Source organism: Neolamprologus multifasciatus, chromosome 6 (genome assembly GCF_963576455.1).
Source record: "Neolamprologus multifasciatus chromosome 6, fNeoMul1.2, whole genome shotgun sequence".
In the NCBI taxonomy this organism is placed as follows: domain Eukaryota; kingdom Metazoa; phylum Chordata; class Actinopteri; order Cichliformes; family Cichlidae; genus Neolamprologus; species Neolamprologus multifasciatus.
In genome coordinates, this window is record NC_140444.1 from 23049924 (window position 1) to 23072567 (window position 22644).

Consider the following 22644-nt stretch of genomic DNA (forward strand, 5'->3'; position numbering starts at 1 on the left):
GCTACTTACCTAGAAAGGTTTAATGCTTCATGGTCAAGCAGAGACTGTGCAGCATCTGGAGGATTGCACATAAGCAGTAAGCAGTGGCCTCGCTTGCAACATGCACAGCATCCTGTGCATGAAGGCAAGTTGAAAAAGAAACCGCTGTTGCATGTAAGACCCTTTTTTGTGTTCCTTGCATCACCCGCTTCACATGTGTAACTCAGCCGGTATTCCTTCTAGAGCTCGTGTGCATGTGCACATGCTCACATGCTCACATTGACTCCGGTGGTCAGAAAGAATTAAACAGACCTTAGTTTTAAATTCACATAAGTGCAGATCTTGTACATTGTGTACTGCTAATAGATACAAACGCCAAAGCTTAAACTTTGATGGCCAAGTTGAAATAAATCAGAACCAAAGCTTTAAGGGACCGTCAATTAATGTAAACCAGACGTTTATTGTCTTCTTCTTACTGAAATGATCTTACACTTTTCACGGTGCTAAGTCGTGTTAAGTCTGACTACGCAAAACTGGAAACTTGTATACCGTGAAATGCTTTTCAAGAGCGTGAACTTCTAGTTTTCTTTTAAGAAGAAATTACATCTTCTGCTGTTTCAGATTGCGCTGCAAGGTCCAAGCACTGCATAAATGGTCATCTCCTGTAAAACATTAAACTTTACAATGTAAAAAGAAAATTCTATAATAAATGGAAAATGGTAATTTATTAATCCTTTGTTCCCTCCATGTTTGAATAAATAGTAAATGGGTGGTTTTGGATGGTTAAGAAAATAAGGAAATTCATTTTAAAACATTCATTGTACTGTATTGTTTTAACAGATTTTTATCGTTCTTTTTTTTCTTTATTACAGTATATCTTGATGCACAATATTAACTGAAAGTGCTATTTAAAGAGGATCTGGTTAACTGTTGTATTGATAATTCTCCAACAATGTGGATGCAAAACATACAGAAAAAGAAGAATGTGATGTTTCACAATGAATGATTTAATTGTTCCTGTATTAACAGGATGACAACCTTCACATCCGTCCATTAAAATAGTCATGTGGGAGCTATTTAGCTTGCACAGCTTTTAAAGGCTCACTAACACACTTTACACGTAGTTTATCTTTTGTAAACAATGAATCTCAGTTGGGGGATGTGAGTTCTGTGCTTCTTATTGTGACTGTTTTAAAACAGATTGTATATATCTGACATGAAACAACTTGCTTGTTAGCTACAGACATCTGATTAAGCTGTTGCTTGCTATACATGATCGAACTTTCTTTTCAGTTTAAAAGTGTTTTCAACCAGAACAGATGAGGAAGAAGTCCCCTCCGTGAGACGTCAGGCGTGTACTTCACTTCAGTCGGCTGACTTTCCATGGTTTATGGCTGTTAGTTTCTTCCAGTCTTAACACTCCTTAAGAATGTGGTGCTACACTGGGGACCGAAGGCTAATGTGCTATAAAAATGCTATCATGTTTTAATAAGCTGCTGGCATCACAGGCAAGGTTTGATAGAGACACTAATGGCCCTGTTTTTTGGAGAAATAAAATCTGAGTGGTAGATGCTTGATGTCAGAAGTTTCTCAGTCCTATTTGCAAGTTTTGGGGTTTTGTATGTTTTCACTCACTGATTTTTTAAAGATGATTTTACTTTTGCTTCACTTGCATTTTGATCCGTTTGGTGACAGTGAGAGTGGCAGCAAAGCTACTTGTTATGGTTCAAGTTGGCTTGTGTTACATTGAGTACCTTTAGCATGTTGAAAAATGACATTTGAGGCTATCCACTGTGTTTAAATGTGACACCAAGTCTATATGTGACCTGTTAAGACTCAGCCCAGTCTCATCACTGCCATGAGACAGAGCACTGACACCCAAGGACACCTTCTGTCTCTTGGACGTCGGCGGCTCTGACGAAGCGGTCCATGACTGAGAATGGAATAGCTTGTCACATATCGCCACCACCCTGCTATCTTGCTAACATGCTCCTGCTACCTTCTCAGTCTCTGTCTCTGCCTCTCCCTGTCACAGCAGAAAGCTGAACATTAGCACTTGGGCCTGAAGACTTTAAATCCTAGTTCCCGAGCAGAGTAGGAGGTGGAGGGAAAGAAGGATTAGAGAGAAGTGTCTCTGATGTTATTTAATCTCACCGTCCAGGGAGTGAGCGAGCCGGCGCACTCCCAGTGCACATTATCAACCTCTGATGACCAGTGAGGGCGGGTGAGGGGGGAACGGGCGCCTTAGATGCCACATTGCCGCCAACACTGCTGCTGCAGAGCACTTCAAGCCATCTTCCAGGCTGTCCCTAAACAGTCAGCAGCTCAATTTGGGTGATGGCAAGCGTGCTCAGTCAGGGGAGAAGTCAGTCCCGGATGATTTCCTCCTTTTCTGCTCGTTCTCCTCTGCACTGACACCCCTCTTCCCCCATCTCAGCTATCGTCCAAATGCGCCTATGTCCTCCCTTTGCCTCCCGCTGCCTGCCCCCCACCAACCTCCGCAGCATTCCTATTCCCGCGCCCTACCTACCCCAGAAACCAAAAGACCCGGCAATCATTCAGTCGCTCAAGTTATCTCAGGAGCCTGTCTCGCTTCGCCTCCCCCCCTCCAACCTCCCCGTCCTCCCTTCTTCTACTTCCCTGCATCCCTCCACCCCTGTGCCCCCCCAGTGCATTCCAGCATGACAAACCACATGGGATTTCACTAGTCCTTTAAAGTCTGCTGCCTCTGGGAACCACTCTTCTTCATGCAACATTTTAGTATTCTAGGGAATACGTGACCGGGGAGGCAACCAATGCAGTTATATGTCTCCCATCTCCTCCAGGTTGTTATTTCTGTTGAGGCTTTAAAAACAGGCAAGAAAGGTAATACTTATCAGGTGATCAAAAGTGATTACTGATTTTTCCCTTTTTTATATATGTTTGTATATTGGGGCATTTATTTTTCTCTCTGTCCATGGTTCCTGCACATAAACGGTTCTACCAGCATTTCTTTTACTGAAGTCATTTTTTTTTTATTTTAACACATAAAAGCATCACAACAACAATATACAAATTCTTAGTAATCTTTAAAACCAAAACACATTTACACATGCAACAATAGGGTTTAAGACAATGAGTAACTTATTGAATAATCGTGTTTTTGGAATGTCTCAACGTTATTTTGCTGGAGGGACTGCTGTTTACGCTGAAGGAGGAGTTTCATCGATCTCTTCTCTCCAGAACAACATCTGGCATGTCAAATATGTGTAGTGGTCTGTAATTAATTCAAAATTTGAATGTTTTCAACATGACCTACAACTCTTTACTGGCATTACTTTCTACCTTTTTGACAGTTACAACCTTTAGTGATCCAAACTGAAAGGAGAAAAAGAAAAAGACACAATGACCTATGTAGTTCTGTAAGGGAAAAAAAAGGATTTTCTTTGAGAATATGACCCCTCAGACAGCAGTCTGACTCAAACATCTGGCGCTGCCACAATCAAATGACGCCCAATTAGAGCTTAAAGAAGTGTAGCTCACCATACAGGACAATGTGGGCCGTTCTGCTCTATGTCCACTCAAACCAGGAAGCACATCAACAAACCCATCACGGGAGCGCTGCTGCTATCATTCGCAAACATATCACACTGCCAGCAACGGTCTAAACATGAGCATGTGGATTGTGGATTACATTAAAAAAGAACAAAAAACTGAATAGGACTCAGTTTGATATAATCATTGAAGTAAAAAATATATATAAAAGGTTGAAGAATAATCATAAGAATAGATTATTGCTCCGCGGTGAAGTGTGTTGAGTTTGTATATCCTCGATCCTTGTGGCCTCTTCCTGTTTGACGGATTCAGGGTGACTGTATGATTGTCTGTTTGAGTCCTTTACACAGGATTGGCTGTGAACCTACAGCCACAACACTGAAAACACATTCATAGACACCAAAAATATACATTATGATACTGTCAAAAGGTACAATAATTACACAGAAAAGGAAATTACAGAGTTAAAACAACACCATTATGTTATCATTTATCTTTTTGTCTGTCCACGTTTTCTTCTTTCATTCTCTCCAAATGTTTCGGGCGTGATGGGTTCTGTGAACCCATGAAGTGCTCCTGGCAGAGAGTCAAGAGTCCCACCTGCCCTCCTAACTGGTGGATTGGGTGGCCACGGCTTTCTTTCTAAAAGAACCACCGAAAAGCTTCGCCATTGTTGACCGGCGTCCTCTGTGGGAGACAAAATGTGAAGGACACATTTTATTTCACAGGTTTCATGGTGATGTCACTGGCAACCTCTTGAAAATAAAACAAAACAAAATTCACGTTCAAAAATCACAGATGGCAATAACCCGCAATGTAAGGAGCAGTTGGGCAGAATTGGCTAGAAACAGCATGGACATTAAGTAAAGTAAAAATCCCAGAAGGGCACTTAAAATGGCCAGAAAGCACAACCACCAAATCAAGTATTTCATCAAAGAGCCAGCCAAGGTGATTACATCCACGTCCCACCCACACCCAAATAATCATTACGCTGTATGAAATATTCAATACAAATTCCCAAGAAGCAACAATGAGGCATTTAATTACTGTGAGCTCTAGCCGCAGTGAGGGGGAACAGTGCATCATTTCAATTTGAGCCTGCGCCAGCAGCCGCCCCTCCTTCTTCTCCCTGAAACCTCTACGCCAGAGTGACAGCCTCTTCTTTCCGAAACTCATTTGGAAGTCAGAGACATAAAATACTGGAGTCTCCAACCAATCCCCATGACCAATTAGCACATTTTTTTGATTTTTTTTCCCCCTGTTGACGGGGGAAATGGTGCATAATCACAACTAAAATCACTTTAGTCTGAGTGGAGAGCAATTTGACATTTTAATACCAAGTGTCATTGGCAGCTTCTTAAAGGCATGCTGATGAGTATGTTAGCACCAGACAGGCGCATGGTCTCAAGCTTATACCGGTTATTGACCACATGTAAAACCTACAGTGTACAACGGGCGCTGATAATAGTTTATATTTAAATTGTATTACCCAAAAGGATTCCAAGCATTTGTAATTATTAATTGTCTGGCATCATGGCACAAAACACTGTTTTTTTTTCAATAAACAATGAATTTGCCTGATAAGTGCCGCAGGAGGAGTAACATTTATTCAGTCAATGCAGTAGGCGGGATTAATGCTGTTGTTATTTGTCATGCAGTGCATTGCAAAATGGATATTTAAGCAGCCTAAATTAGCTTGTTTTCTCCACCAAAGAGGCTGCTCAGTGACAAGTGGAGTAACAAGCTGAACAGCTTTTACTTCACTTAACTTATTAAACTAAAACCAAAGCCAGTGTGTTTACATTGACTTTTAATGTCATTAGACACTGCATGCATATGCTGGTCTGTAGTGATTTTTCATTCAAGAAAACTCCAGTTGCACTAGTATCAGACTGAAGAACAAGTGCAATACATTGGCAATTTGTTTCATATCAGAATAAACAAGAAATTACATCATTTAAATGTGTGTAGAGTGCACTGTCCAACATTATGTGTAACAATAGAGCTAAGACAATAGATTTCTTAATGATCAGATATCAGTCCCCATATATGCAGGGAGGTCACCTGAGCCCACACTTGTGGTTTCTTTTCATACCTAAATTCTGAAAATGTGATAGTACTTGCACCAGTTCTTCCAGAACTGAAGGGGGTGGCATAACGCACAAGAAAAACTACATGTGGAACAAAGAGTTAATCGCTTATTGGTAAAAATGGCAGAGTCAAGCATGAAAGTACTGTTTGAAGTGGAGTCTCCAAACTGCGATAACAAATTTACAAAAAGCAACATGCAAATGATGCTTTCGTGCTTTTCCAACCAAGCGAGAAAATACTTCCAGTTTAGCGAAGCACCTTAAAGACTGGCATCCAAATCTGTTCAAAGAATTCGAGTTGGTTTGGTTTTGGTTCAAACTGATAATATCTGAAGTGTTATAGTTCCTATATTATCCTGAAGTACACATTTCCATGTTGTTTGAGACCACTGTTGTGAAATCAGCGATACATTGTAGACTAAAATGTTAGCAATAGCTAAAGTGATTTACATGCAAAGATAACGTACAGAATCGATACCTTGTAGTAAAAGTAGCATGCTACTTGACAACCACCCTCATTTTTCAGTGTTCTGTCAATAAAATGTAATCATAACATTTTAAAAATAAACTGTCCACCACCACAATGTCAGTGATTTAAAACAACTTTTATGGATTTTATGTTTAAGTACAGGAGATAATCATTTTGTTTTGGTATGAATTTGGTATTGTGAATCATGTACTTCCATTGGTACTCACTGCTAATTTACTGTACTGTACTGTGACATCCTTTTTATATGTATGTGTGCAATGTGTGTCCAGCACGAATTATAGCCTTTTCACTTTCAAGTAACCAAAACTATTACTTGACTGACATCAATGAGAAGGTCATAAGCCCAACTTTTTAACTAGTGCTTACGATGGCTACACTGACACTGCGATAAGGACTTTAATGTCTTCTTCTATGACAAACTTTATTTAGAAACCCACATAAATAATCTTTATAATGAAAAAAGAATAAACATGCCATAAACAGATGAGTCTGCAAACCCATCATCTGATGAGGCTTTTCAGAGCCACCTATGTTATTAAATTAAAGTTTATTTATATACCGCCAAATAACTCGGGGTGATTGCAAATATGCTCTGGTTTTTCTTGAGACATGTCTGGCACAAGGCATTTTAAACAATTTACAGAGTAAGGTACAGATATATTTCCTTTGCGCAAACACATTGCAGTATTGGTACCAAACTTAATAGTAAGAAACCTCTGACAGTGCCGGCATATAGAGAATAGCCATCTGCCCTGACTGGCTGGGGTGAGAACTAATTGATTAACACCAGTGCAACACATCTCTGGGCTCTCATTCACACTATCTGTGGATCACAAATATTCACTCATCAGGTATAATGCAGTAGATGTGGCTTTTCCTACATTTTAGGATATTCTTCCTATGATCTCCTAAACAGAGTCAGCCGTACAGGTACTGGCTCATCACCCCACCTGATTTAGATGCATGCATTCCTCGTCTGTAGCAACCATTTACCATTTTTTCACACCACATTAAGCAATTACTATTATCCTTCTGAATGAGTAATGGTGGAACCCAGAGCAGCAGGATACCATCATCACCAATTTAAACGTGGAGGAAATGAAATGTGATCATGTTTTTAAGGGTCAAGATGTGTTTACACATCTAGTTTGTTTTTTTTACCTAATTGCCATGAGCTGATTGTTGTATCGCTGCAGTCCATTAATTGCACTTTTTCATTTTTTGAAAGCAGTTTTGCTGTTTATAAAAATGCATGTTTTTTATGTGATTTTTGTTTCAAAATGTATTTTTAGAGAACAATGAAAGGTTTAATCAAAGTTACGCTGAGCATAAAAGTCCCCTGGAAAATATAGTGGAAAATCAATTTAGTGTTTATTTACTTTATATTGGGATTCTGCGCAATGTGAACATAGGTTCAACATTTGAGAGTATAAATGATTGCTTTTCTAAACCATTCCCTTGAAAAAAAATCCAAAAAGACAAGACAAAAACACTTCTCAGTAATTAGTACTTTTCCTAGTTTTCTTGATATGAACATTCATCACTTACAGCCAATGTTTTGCTTTAAATTTCCGTTTGAGACAAAAGGATGGAAGCAAAGAACTTAATTTTTGTGGCTTGCAGTGTAACATCTGAGTGGACAAAAAGAATATCACAATGCTATATAAATGCCAATCCACTTACCAAAACTTACACAAGGTTAACCCCCCTCCCACCACCACCACCATCAAACCCCCCAAAAAACCCACACATGGTAGCAGAGTGCCGTAAAAGCTGCTGGTGAATAGAACTGCCATGACACTGCATTTTCAAATTTTACAGATGACCAGAAAAATACTCAACACTTAGTACCATTTTTATATAAAAAAGATAAAAATGTAAAAAAAAAAACAAAAAGTATATATTTCAAGATTCTCTTCGGTAATGCAAACATACAAAAAAACAAAACCGCCGTAGTGCCGTGCTTTAGGCCTTATGTTTCCATTGCTAATCAGAGTTGGTAAAGTTCGTTGCTAGTGTTTCTGTCTAGTAGTTCGTAGACTTTTCTCAGCTTCAATCTGGACTTTAAGAAAAACAACACCTTTTAGACACAAATAATTGTTATGGCTTCATTAGCTTAATGACAACTTAGCAGACCGCTTATGTGGCTGTCGGCTAATTGCTAACAGCTGTCGTATCACCAGACTGACTGGACTGGACAATATCAACATTTCTTTCAGAGGACTGAACAAACTTTACAATGCTGTGGATGTTGTGAACACATCTGCGCATCCCCAGGAGGACATTCATGTCCCGTTCTTTCTCTCTGCCTATACTGTGATGCTCTTGGAGCTGAAGAAAAGACGGGAGGTGAGAATGTTTATCTTGATCCATATTCTCACATTGATTAATCCCTGGTGGAAGTGCGGCTCACCAGAGACAATAATGACCCTAATCTGGGCACTCGGCATGTCTCTGTTTTGTTAAGTTCCCACGTTATCGATCCAGTTGGGCTCTCGAGTGCTTGCTTGGATTCCCTCCCAGGCCTCCGTGCCTCGGCACACTGCAGTGACCAGGCACAAAGAAGGCTCAATTAGTACAGCTCTGTGTCGTCTGGTCCCCCACCTGCATGTGCCTTCAAAGTCGACTGGCAGGAAGAGCTGGGGGGGGGACACAAGAATACGGAGACAAGAGAAAGAGAGGGCGATAAAGACAGGGAGAGGAGAAGGTACGAGCTGATAGTGCTACACCAGGGACAAGGGAGCAACGCCAAGGTTTCACCTCAAATCAAGACGCTGTGGCAGCAGCTCAGCTCACATCAACGCTGCTGCCTCTGCAGCAGAGCATACATAACAACCTGGCTGCAACGACAGACTGAAGGGAAAGACAATTTCCCGCTCCGGCAATGAATGCACACAACAGAGTATTGAACTGGCTGAAGGAGGAGGGAGACATTTTTCCAGACCTCAAATTAACCCCACCACACCAGCACAGTAGGCAGGGTATTCTGACTGTCTGCTGGTGGCTTTGGGTGATAACAACACAGTAAAACTGACATGTGGTGGAATAATTCTCTGCTGATTCTGGTGAGGCAGAGTAAGGTCTCAGGGCAGCATGTGATCTTAACTGAACCTGGCAGGCGCAGTAAACGTTGAAGCCACATCGTCAGCTGATTAAAACAAGGTGGTGGAAATCAAACCAGTTGGACCAAACCAAGCCGAACTCCGACCTCTGCAGAGCCACATGCGTGCAAAGGTGACAAAAACCTCCATCTGGAATCTTAAAAATCCAGGATCCCTATCTTTTCCACACAAATACTGGAAATGCACAAATACTCCCCCCACCCACAAGCCCACCCCTGCGCTGCTCCTCCTCTCCCCTGCAGCCTTGGCGTCACACTGAGCTGGGGGCAGAGATAAACCACTCAAGACGATGAGGATGATAATGGCAGACGCCACAGCGCCTCAAAATTCAATCAGCGCCCAGACGTCAATGCGGATGAGTGTAAAAGTGAAATATGCTCGCCGGCGTGTGTTAAAAGACGCCACACAGGGCTCGCAGAAACAACAACAGGAGATGAAGAGGACGATGAGGGGGGGAAAGCAAGAGGAGGGGAGAGAGATAGTGAGAGAAAAAAGAAAGAGGAGAAGAGGAGAAGAGGAGAGAGAAAAATTAAAATAATGTGTCTTTACTGCTCTGCTTCCGAGCACTATTCCACTGGCATTCTGAGCAGCCCTACTTTAACCACAGACTGTGAATAAATTACCCTTTTGAACTCGGGGTGATTGCAAATGTGCCCCGGTTTCTCTTGAGACATGTCTGGCACTAACCCTCAGCTCTCTGCTCCCAGCCAGCCCTGTCACAGAGGCCCCCCCTGCCCCGCCACCACCACGACCGCTTCACTCCTCTCACTCCCACCAACACACATTCAAGGCTCACACACACACAGGCGCGCGCAACATCATAAAACTTTTAATTCACCGCAATTACGGGTGGATTTTTTTTTTCTCCAACTATAAACTCGCCTTCCCGCCCTCACTTTTTCTTTCTAGGAAATCTCAAGAATCTGCTTGTACTCTACAGATGACAGAGCAGAGAACAAGAAAGATTTTTAAAAAAGGTAGGGAGAGAAAAATCAGAAAAGAGGTAGAATGAATAGAAAGGGGGAAGTGAGATGGAGATATGTGGGAGACAGAAAGACAGAGGGGAAGAGGGAATTTCAGGTAGAGGCATCGGGCAGGTTGTGGGAGTGTGCTGATGTGTTTCCAAATGCTCATTATAACACACGGCCCATATGTTACCCTGACAATACCCATTATTTATTAAGATATCGGCCGGGAACCAGGCCGTACTTCATGACCACAATCCTTTGCATGGAGCTCTAACAGGCTGCAAACAAAACATATACAAATATACAAACTTTTCTTAATTCTGCTTTATTTTTCCTTCACACTGACTTTTCAGATCCATTCAGATGTATAATTGCAAACACTCGTCTTTCTCATACCTACAAACACCTCGCACCTTTGCAAGCTCCAAATACATCTAACACCTCCAAACTACAGTGAGAAAAAACAAACCTTTCAAAATAAAACAACAGTCTGCTTTGATTATTTTAACCCCGGTAGTGAGGTGGGCTAAAAGCAAAAGAAATGTCCTTTCATCAGAGTCGAGGAAGGACGACTTTGAGATCCATCCAAAACACTCAGAACCATCTCCAGGCTGGGTGGTGGTGGTGATGTTGGTGGGGTTTCAGGAATCCAGTCAGCCTTAACTGATGTGTTATATATTGCCTGTCACTTTATTCTGGAGAAATATTGGGGCGTTGCCAAGCTCAGACCTGGAAGGTATAGCAATCCATCACCTGCAACGTTACCGCTGTTAGGAAGGTGGGGGCTGAAATCTCATCTTAGGGCTTGTAGCCAATATTCTAGCCACCCAGTACTGCTTATAAAAACTACCTCTCCAAGGCCGCTATCACGGACAGACCACTCATCTAGGTATCCACACACCGCTGCGCCCGGTGCCGCATCGCCACACCGCAACATGAGCAGACACAGAGCTTAGACCTCAAATATTGCAAATACTTTCTTATATTCAGCATCGGTGGCAATAAGTAGAGAAGTTGGGACTATAATAAAATAACATGAATAATGTGAATACATCACGCATAAATCTGGGTTTTACAGATGTTGTTCAATAAGTTACATCAAAACATAATATTTTAATGCAGGCTAGGAAATGCCCTTATTTTTGTTCAGGATGTTAAGTTGTCATTTCAGCTGTCATTGTCTTATGAATTTTGCTTCTATGTTTGGTTATATGACTATCATAGGACCATACAGGTGCAAACTAACCCTTTAGCGGGGACCTTTATATTGATGCACCAACAGAAGAAAAGGTTAACTGTGAATTCTGTGGTATGCTGTCCCCACCTGCAGATGTTTATCAAAAAATGTTTCTGGTCACAGACATTTCAGCGCTATAGTTTATGTGATTATACAAGGAGGGCTCAAAATTAGAGATAGAAGCAAATTAAGTAGAATGGTATAACCTTTTTCCCTCTCTAAAGAGCATATGTTTTCAGCTGACCACCCTACTCGAATATGCTCATGGCACACAGACAAAGAACCAGAGTACACCAGAATGGTGATAGCACTCCAACACAGAAATGCGGCTACAATCTTTTAACTCAAGGTCCAGCCTTGCACTAGGCATCCATTCGAGCAAATCAGGCTAAGTGTATTGCGGATGTTTGTGAGTAATGAGGAATTTGGGAGTTTTTCGCTGACTAGGCGTGTATGGACTGGGGGCAAAGGGGGGGCGGTGGAGGGGGATGTATGATGGTGTGCTTAAGAGCTGTGCCTGCGAGAGGCGGGGTGGTCACAGGGGGGAGATTAGGCTGAGGGGCAGCGAAGGAAAACCAAATCCATCTCCATCTCAGAAACATCCTAAAGCAGATTACTTACTTCAGTGGGAGAGGAAGAGAGGGATGAAAGAGAAGGAGCAGAGCAGAGGAGCATGAGATGGATGAGGAAGCAGGGAAAGAGAGAGCAATTAGCATAGATGCAATTCTGGCACAGTCCTCTGACTTGATATTTGACCTTCTGCGCGAGTCTTGCCAAATATCGCCCGAGAAGCACAGACGGACCATATGGCAAAGTGCTGCTGGAGGCTGAGTGCAGTGTGACTCCAAACCTCCGTATGCTAATGGGCGAATGTAATTACAGTGCAGTATTCCTGTAGGATGTATATTTTACGAGCCCTCCATAGGAGTGGATTTTCTGAGAGACGGGCCAGGCCTCAGTGGCTTCAGGAAATAAACAAGAGAAAAACGCCTTTCTTTTATCAAACTGTGAAGGAGCCATTGAGTGGACAGCGAAATGGAACAGGCCCACCGCTCCCGAGGCGGCACAGCGATGTGTCTCTTTATGAGGAAGTCAGTGTATGTTGATGAAAATGAAAAACGCCCACAGTCAAACAGGTAAATCGAAGGAGAGTTTGCGGAACTTGAGACTGCGGCTCTCCTCTGAAAGCTCCCCAGTCAGCGATGTCACGGCAGATGTTTTCAATCAGCTGCCAACGGCAAAACACCTGCTGAGCCAGTGACGTCGCTGACGGAGGCTCGACTGGAAGCGCAGGATGCTTCAAACGATGCAAACCAGAGATGGTAGCGAAGCAAAGAAACTCTGATTTCGCCCTTTAAATCTTGAGATGTTAGTCAACTTTGGATACAGAAACAGAACTCAAGCACTTTCTTCATTCTCACGAGATATGTGAAAATGAAGGAAGCAATGTGAAGTGCACAGTGGAGAATTTACATTTTTTTCCCGTGCCTTCTTTTGAAACGGGCAGTTAGAAACAGCTGTGAAATATGTTAAGAGAGATACAACTTGAGTTTTCTTTAAGTGGGTGTTTAGCCTTAAGTTTAATGGCATCACATGCCTTCAATAATTAACAAATATCTTTGGATGTACTAGTATCCATAGCTGATATAAACATAGAGGATCTAAGGTTTTGATACACTATTTGATAGTGTATGAAAATCAAATAACTACCTTGACTTTTAAAGGATAAGCCAGCTGTAAATGACAATTTATGTCTTTTTTGCAACGCTTTTAAGATTTGTTACAAATACTATTGCAAAAAATATTTTTTCTGCTTTAGTTCTACTTCTTTTTAAAATCAGTATAACAAGGACATGTTTAAATTTACCGTATATGTTTGTAAATGTTCATATACAGTATTTATTGTGTTTTAAAAACACAATCGCAAATGTTCAACACATTTCACCTGTTTTTCCCTTTAAAATGTCCTCCTGCCAATCAATGGCAAAACAACAGATGGGAAGTGTTGAATTTCAATATTTACCAAAACGTCAATCTCTCTCTAGCCTTAAGAGAGTGGCTGGATGTGCTTCTGCTGCTCTGCTCACGAGCTTCTCATGCTACACCTTGTGAGTAGACGTATCTCTAAAATCACACGAGACGCAGTACAAAAACTTTAGTGTCAAAAACTGCGGATTGGTGGCATTTTTAAATATTCAAATAGTGGTTGTGTTATTTAAAAAAACTGAACTGTTTAAAAACTAATTTATAATGCTCAAAAAATGTAAAGGGTCACACAAACAAATTTGAACTTTGATTTTTTTGTGTGGTTTTGAACCCGGCCCTCAAATGTTTGATGATTCTTGTTTCCAGTGACTGTTTTTCTGTCATTTGTCCCAATCCAATGTTTAAGTTTTTTTCATTATTTTGAGCAGTATATAGCTATCTGTTAGTGTTCACGCTCAATGACCACTTCATTAGGTACACCTGTTCAACTGCTCATTAACACAAATATATAGTTAGCCAATCACATGGCAGCAACTCAGTGCATTTAACCATGTTGACATGATCAAGATGTCAAGATGACTTTCTGAAGGTCAAACTGAGCAACATAATGAAGAAATGTGGTACGGTTGTTTGGGCCAGATGGGCTGGTGTGAATATTTCAGAATCTGCTGATCTTCAGGGATTTTTCCATACAACCATTTCTAAGGGTTACAGAAAATGGGCCAATCAAGAGAAAATATCCAGTGAACGGCAGTTCACAGACTGAAAATACCTTGTTGATGCCAGAACACAGAGGTGAATGGCCAGACTGCTTCAAGCTGAAGCCACTAGTAACTCAAATAACCATTTGTTACAGCTGAGATATGCAGAAGAGCATTTGTGAACGCACAACACATCAAAACTTAAAAAAAAAAAAGCACACCTGGGGTCACTCCTGTGCAAAATATGGATGATAGGGTCACCCCTTAAGACTAGAGTGTACCCATCTTCTAATGGCTGTTTTTCAATCAATCAATCAATCTTTATTTATAAAGCACTTTTCATACAAAAAGAAAATGTAGCACAAAGTGCTTTACATGGTTAAAAGCAGCCCCCCCCCCCCCCCCCCCCCCCCCCCCCCCCCCCACACACACACACACACACGCACACACTTAAAAAGTAAAATTGGACTGGGTACGCATGAGCCAAGTGAGGAAACACTATCATGGGGAGCCGTCTGCACCGGAAGCCGGTCACAGACCGCAGCCTCCAGGCTGGGCACACAGCAGGAGGGAGGCAAAGAAGCCCCCCAGCCAGGCTGAGAGGACCCCCAGAGCCCCAGCAGCCACGGTCGATCACAGCCCCGGTGCAGAGAGCGCCCTCTGAGGAAACACTGGAGATATGACCTAATAAGAGTATATACTGGGTAAAAAGATAAAATAAATAAGAACGGGATACAATATAAATATAAATATAAATAGAGTAAGAAGATTAAAAAATGAATAAGAATAAAATCAATAAATATTAGGTAAAACCTAAATTAACAATAGAATAACAGGATAGAATAAATAAGCGTAAAATAAATAAACGTTAAGTAAAAGCCAAAACGCGCTGTCACGAAGCTCAAATGATCACAAACTAGTTTCTAGTTTCACTTTACTCAAATGACCTCCACAGTCACCTCTGTTGGATCTCAATCCAACAGAGCACCTTTGTGATTTGGTGGAACAGGAGATTTGGATCATGGATGTACAGCCAACAAATCTGCAGCAACTGAGATGCAATTATTTCTTGTTGAATGCATGCTACGAAGAGTTAAGGTATTTCTGGTAGTAATGCACTTAGAAGTTATTTGATGACGACTATTAAACAATAAAAAGAGTTCAGACCATTAAAACATGCTAAGTGTGTTGAAATTAGATGCTGATACGGTCATGAAAGTGTTGCATGGCATCAACAAAACAATGAATCAAAATGGGGCCCAGTGCTGATGTAACCATGTAAAGCTAGCATGCCACAACCAGGCATAATCATTTGAGAGCAGTGTGCTTGGTGGTGTTGGGCGTGAGCTTTGAAGAACAGTGAAAAATTTACATCACTGTCAAGAACTTTATTTGATGGCTTGATGCTCAAACACATATCCTGATCCCATTTCTGCACGATATCGAGATTTCATACTTGATGATAAATTTGGTGAAAAAAATGGTGAATCAGTTTTGTGTAAATGCACAGTGGCCCAGTAGTTAGCAATGTTCTTCACATAAAGAAGATTTTGGGGGATGATAGTAAAAAAAGATGGATGTAGATGTCGTGATGTCACACACTTTTTTGTGAAGTTCTGGTTTGAAGCCTTGAGAAAAGTATTTTCACCATCACCATCTTGGCTTTTTGTGTACTGACTTGTCAATCGCAAGTTTGTAGACAGTGAACATATGCTAGATATGTCTAACCCTAACCCTTTCCCGAGGGAAATTGGGTTAATGCTGCCCAATTTCCCTCCTGATGAATAAAGCATTATCACTCAATCAATGAATCATGATCTTTCTGAGACTTATAACCAAAATTTACCAAATAAACTTAATGTTTTATACAGTTTGACCTGAAATAAGTGAGCCCATAACAGGAAAGCATTTACAGAGGTCATGTCAGAAAAAACAATTTCCAACAAACTTGTATAAACTGGAAGCCTTTGCAACCACAGCTATGGTCATCTGATGGCCTTTAAAATGAATGCAGATTTAAGGAACCTCTGCTTTGGTCTCACTTTTCAAACCAAGAGGCAATGTTTATCTTTTATGCTGGTTTGAACCTTTGGAATCTTCTTACACTCCAAAGACAGGCAGGCCACATTAACTGGTGATTCTAAATTGGTGTAGATGTGATGAGAGAATAGTTGTCTTTGTGGTAGCTCTGCTGGTGACCTGCCCAGTGTGTAACACACATCTTACCTAATTTCAGCTGGAATGGGCCCCATCCCTACAGGCATATCAAGAAGGATAGGATAAAACAGCATGGTAAGGACTGAAGAATATAGATGGATGGAGACATCCCCCTGAAAAATTTGATGAGCACACTGAAAACACACTGAAAAATTTGATGAGCAGTTTCAGCACCAGATTCTTTCAACCTCGATGTCTGAAGGAACAACACAGGAGGCGCTGCTCTCAGACTCTTTACTTAATCTGATTAGATCAGGCCGACACGTACTGAACCGGACTAAACACACCTCACTGTACAACATATATTTGCACACCTACCAGCACCTTATACTTGTTAATATTCCAGAAACACTGGTGTTAATACTTGTGTCTTTTTATGTTTATGCATTTATCTCTTCGTTTTATACAGTTGCTTTGTTGTCTGTTGTGTATATGTGGCTATGACAACTTAATTTCCCTCTGGGATTAATAAAGTTTCTCTGATCAGATCTGTTACTTTAAATGATGGGTAAATATATCCATACGTTTTCATTTCAATTCTTCAATAAGTGCTACCTTGTGCTAGTTCAGTATTTTCTTCATTCAGACGTCAGCATTGTAGAATATGCAGAATAAGGAAGACTGCAAAAACTCAGCCTTCAAGCCAAAAATTTAGGTTTGGTATTCTGACGTCGTCCAGTAGCACCTGTTCCATTGCTAAAACCTCTCACGCTACATCACAGAATTCATCACACACAACGGACTCATGCTGTGTGAGAGATATCTAGGGCAAAACGGGAGCAACTTTATGCTGCTGAAACATTTCTCAGATGCTGTGCCTCTTCCCTTCATCATGCATTGAAAATCCATGCCCACACAGACGGAGGCTGAGCCAGCCCTCTGAGAAAAACCCCGCGCAAAAAACGAGGGCTCACCTTAAGGTCAGAGGCTGCATCCGTAGCCAGGATCAACTTCCCGCAGCTATGTATGCTAGCTTCCATTTCAATTAGCTTTACCTTAGCACCCTCGCCCAAGTAAGCCAATTTCATACAGGGCTCCAACAAAGCTAACTCCTGTCTGTGAGCATACCCCTATATATGAGGCAGTGAACAGGCTTTCAGGTGCTGCTGAGATTTCAGGAAAACAAAACAAAGAGATGCAGCGGCGAGGTCAATTGAGCTCCAAGACAGGAAATCAGGGCAGTGTGAGAAGCGAGAAGGGCAGGCGCTGAAGGATGGGAGCGGGGGAGGAGGAGAAGATGAACAGGACACGCGTTTTGAGTGTGCGGATACCTGAGGGATCTGGTATGGAAATCCCCAATTTCTCAGCCAAGTTGCAGCCCTTTGAACAGCGAAAGACGTCAGCTAGCACGACGAGAAGCCATGTGGGTGTAACGAAGCGAGGGCTAAGCGAGGCAACATGCTGCCAGTTCTCTGAAATGTTAAATTGAAATGCAAAGTAGGAGCAGGCCTTCTTGTTTTGAGCAGATTTCACAGCATCTGTGTGGGAGCCCTTAAACTTAGAAGGTCCATACGCAGAGCTCTGCATATTTACAGCAAATCAACATAATATTTAGGTTAGGATTAGAAAATACAGACAGCTGAAGATGAATCTTTAATTTTGCTCAGGTAACTGGGAGTCAAATTAATCTGTTCATCAAATTCAGCGAGTAAAAATACATTTCACTTCTGATTTTTTTTTAAATAATCAGTTGTCGTAAGTAAAATGTACTGCTTATACTTGTAATGTGCTGCTCATGCCTTTTTTCGCTTTTTCTTTTTACACATTTTTAAGCAAGATGTTGGCACCGAGCGAACGTAACTAGTACAGCATCAAAAAAGTCAACACATGAAAAGTTACTGTTATTTAAAAATGTGTCCAAAAACCAACAAGAGGTGATCAAAGGATTTGAAGTGAATAGTAAAGCAATCCTTTTTTTTTTTTGGTAAAAGCAAAAATTCCTTTTGCTTTGTCTGTGGAAAGTTTCAGGTTGACATTAGTGTGAACTGATCTGCATTAGAAATATCCAGATGACAACAACAACAACAGCCACAGCCACAAAAATGTGTGTATTAGTTGAATTTTTTTCAGATTAAAGAACTGTGACAGCAGAGCTTTGGAACGGCTTTGATTCGTGCCTCCTCCATACAAAAGTGAATGAGGAAAAAAACCAAAACAAGGTAAAATAATTTCAAATGGTGATCATAGCACGCATGAAGGCCTGCTATTACAAAAAAAAAAAAAAACAGGGAACAGTGGTAAGAAGCAAACCCAGTGATGTACTTGTTCTCCATTCAGTCACGTTATTGCTTGTGAAAAAGCTAGAAAGCAGAAAACAAGCTTCGGTTTGGCGCGTTCAACCAACCACAGACAAAGGGGTTGCATTTCTGTGGTTGTTCCCTCTACATAACTGTATGCAGGACATTTACATTTGTTTAAAACCTTCCTCCTCATTACAGCTGAAAGAACCAATCCAACCCTTAATGCACAGGTTTGCACAATGCATGCTTGAGATTTGGGAGTTGAGCCATACCCATCACAGGATTCTCTGCGTGGGCTCGCATAATTCCAACTTAAGAAGTCACACGCCACAAAGGTTGGAAACCGCTGCACTGCTGCATTTATATACACTGCTGAAAAAAACTGCGAGGCTGCATGTATAAGAAGACTTAATTTGGTTTAATTGAATTTAGCTGAGACACACATACAATAAAAGTTTGATGGTCTCTGCATGTGGAGAAAACCTCCCTTCTGAGGATTAAAGTCATCTAGTTAAGAGTCCAATGACTAATATTCCACCTGAAGCAACCTAAAATGAGGAATTATATAAGGAAGCTTTAGTTAAAACTGGATTTGTGAAAGTTGACAAAGATAAAAACAAGGCAGATATCATTAGTGGGCAGGTAATAAGTCAGGGCTAATCCAAGCACACTCCCACCGGCTTAGTCATCCCAGCTCCACGCTGATCAGACGGTGCAACTGGTCACAGTTTGTCAAAACGCAGCTTGCACTCTGAGCAGATTGAAATCATTTCTCTACTCAACACCACGCCACAGACAGATCTTTTAAGGAGTGACACAAAACCGTCAACAGTTCAATGGTTTATCAGTCATGGAGGACAAAGGGGCTCAGCGGTAAAAAAAAATATCCACCTGATGTCATCAGCAAGTGCATCATAAATCCTATCCTTTGCCTGGGGACCAGAGACTGACTTCACACCTCTGTGACACTCTCTAACCCCAGGGTTTCTGACAGGGAAAAAAACTTGAAATATCTTTCTGGGCACGGTGTCAGATGCTCGGCATGAAATATTCATAATCTGAGAGCAGAGCCACAATAGAGGAGGTGGCAGCATGCGCGGATTTGACTTGCAGAAACTGAGATGCTTAAACCACATTGACCGATTTCTCCCATCACAAGTTGTCACTCACAAATTCACTTTCACGTCAGTTTTTCTCGGATGAATGGCACAAGGCCATCTGTCATTTGATGCCTTTTAACTTATACGCATAAACCCTTTAGTGCATCTGTCCAGCTGCATTGCTTTTTTTTTTTTAACGTCCTGGATCCTTATGCTTTAAGCCATACAGCTATACTTGTATAACCTGGACATTCTCAGGTTTGTGTTTTTCAGTAGAGAAATCATAAAAGACAAACTCAACAAACCAATGTTGTGAATGTGTCTCAAAACCTTACAATTAAACTCAAATACTTCATATTTTTGGATGCGGTTTAAGTTTTGTATACGTCATAAATTTTTGCATAAACGGTCTTTACCTTACAAATAAAGCGCCTTGAGGCAACTGCTGTTGTGATTTGGCGCCGTATAAATAAAATTCAATTGAATTGATTGAAGATTTTAAAAAAAGGATCAAATTAACACTATTTTTATGGTTTTTACCTACTGTTTGTTTCGTGATAGCTCAAGAACATGCACCTTGTTTGATGTCCCATTCTCTATAATCGATTTTGAGCTGACGATGTTTGAAACAAACCATACAACCGAACACAGTATAATACTGTTCATGGATTAATTATGTCAAACAAGTTTTTAGTATCTGTTATGACATCACAGTGGTTATAATGAAGGGAAATGACTTCCTGTGGAGGCTGAAGATTAATTAAATAACACCGTTATAAATAAAAAGCGCCGCAGAGCATGAAAAGGTAGCAGTAGCTGGATATGTTATGATACCAGAAATTTAGCAGCTGGCGTGAATCTCGTTAGAGTTATGACATACCCAATTTGATACAATTTACTTTACTAGCTCCTTTATTAAAAAGTAATTTTAAATTACTAATGTGGTGGTGGCAAAATGTTAACATCAGAGTTTGCTGACAGGACACAAATTGAATATTAGGATGACTGCCAAATAACCTACTAATGTCACCAGGGGGGATAATCACAGAAAGTGTAAAAGTTGGACGTATTTACTGCCACACAGTGTTTTTGTGTGTCCCCACTGGAAGCCTTTGAGGTGAACATTTACACCAAAACGAGTAACTGAGCCCAAAAACTCGGGAAAGCACCAGAAGTTTGGTTTGCAACCACAACTATTTCCATCTGGTGGCCTTCATATAGAATGTGGGTTCAAGGCACTTCCATGTTAGCCTTAGCATTTAAATAATGTTAGCCATTGCAAATATTTTAGCCTATGGAACATAGCTAATTTAGCTGTACGGTGGCAAATGCACTGCAACTTAATAAAACACTAGCAACTAGAAAAAATGCTTTAAACGCACACAAAGCACAGCAGAAGTTAAATAAAACAAAACGGATATTTAAAAAAATGCCACAAAATCTCATATAAAAACAAATTAAATAAATATATAACTCACACAAGACAAGGGAAGTATTTTATGTGGATACAGTAAGGCGATGGATCATCTACGAAGTTTCAAGCTAACAGTAAACGGCTAATACCAAATATGTATCTACAATATTGTATGAATCGTGTGATGCGTTGGTTTCTGTCATATTATTGTCTCCTCAGAAACACTTCTGTTGTGTTTCGTGTGTTTTCGCTGCATTAGAAGTTTGGTACTAAAAGGTAAATACCATGCAGTTTCAGTTCTGGTCACATCCGTAGTAGTAGTGCTTCCATTTCTGGAAGTATAGGCCAAATGAGATGGGCATTGTAGAAGAGATCCTTTAAGAAATTTCTTATATGATTTGTTTGACATATAAAGATGCCTTAATGCCCACTCACATCCTGGGCCATCTGACCAAAGGAAATCACATGATAGGTTGGGGTTAGGTTTCACAGTGAGCTCACCCGAAACCTTGGCTGATTGTGACCTACACTCATTTTCACACCTTGGCTCGTGTAGAGGATCATTAGGGGGTCCATTGTCCCTCTTGGGGGGACACTCCCACAGGCTTAAAGCTGGGACTCTCCACTATTTGACCCTAGAACTGAAGAAGCTTCTCGGATGAAACGTCCTCAAGCAACTAAAAGAAGTCTGGACGCTGTTGTTTCCAGGCTCTTTAGATGACATTTAAGTGAATTCATAGCACTTTCCTTCTTGTCTGTTTATACAGAAAGCATCTGTACTCCAGATGAAATAATTCTTTGCAGGATCTTCATTCACTGGCCTACAAACAAAAACCCCTTGATATCAGGATGGCAACCAAAGCCACAGTGGTAATTAATAAAGGCTGCCTCTTAGTGTCTTATGCCTTTGACGCCAGGAAAAGTCAGAATGTTTGATCTACCATGTGTTAGCCATGCTGGACAGATGATAGAACCAAGCGATTTACTGGTTTAAAGATGGCAGTTTATTTTGAATGGATCAGGCCATTGAGGAGTCATTTTTCCTACACGGTCGCTTGTCTTTAGTTTTTGTACCAGGGTAACGTGGTCAATAGCTTTAGTATTTAAATCGTCTACTCTATCCTGAGGAAATGAAGGAACATTGTATTTGGAATGACAGTGCAGCGTATTCAGAGGGATGATGAACAGATCACAGGGAAGAGATGAAATGGTTAAAGGTTTAGGATGTGAACAGAGCTGATTCACTGACATGTTCTATGAAACCCAAACAAAGTGGACAGCCATAGGGTTCATGTCTGTGTTATTGTCACTTTATATTAAAGTATTAAATAACAATTTTATCATAGCTGATGTTTAGCGATAGCCACTAGATACATGGACACATACAAGGTAAGCTTACAAGCCTGAGTCTCAGTTAGTAAAAACTGTGTAACAGTATATTCAGTTATGAATAAAGTTTGAGCTTTATGGAAACTGAATGCCGTTTTCCTCTATAATACATTTTCATACAAATTCTGACACAAAATTCTTGAAAGTGTCTAGTTTTCTGGAGCTTTGTGCAACTGT

At 40.8% G+C, this 22644-nt stretch overlaps 1 protein-coding gene across 1 annotated transcript in view; it reads right to left on the minus strand.

Annotated features, from left to right (window-relative positions):
• Positions 1 to 244: 244 nt before the first annotated feature.
• The window catches only part of cxxc4 (CXXC finger 4), a 32761-nt gene continuing 10361 nt past the window's right edge, over positions 245 to 22644 (minus strand). The window contains exon 3 of the mRNA XM_085163297.1: positions 245 to 4200. Within this exon, the coding sequence (XP_085019423.1) occupies positions 4156 to 4200 (45 nt within the window). The 3' untranslated portion in view covers positions 245 to 4155. The remainder of the gene's footprint in view (positions 4201 to 22644) is intronic.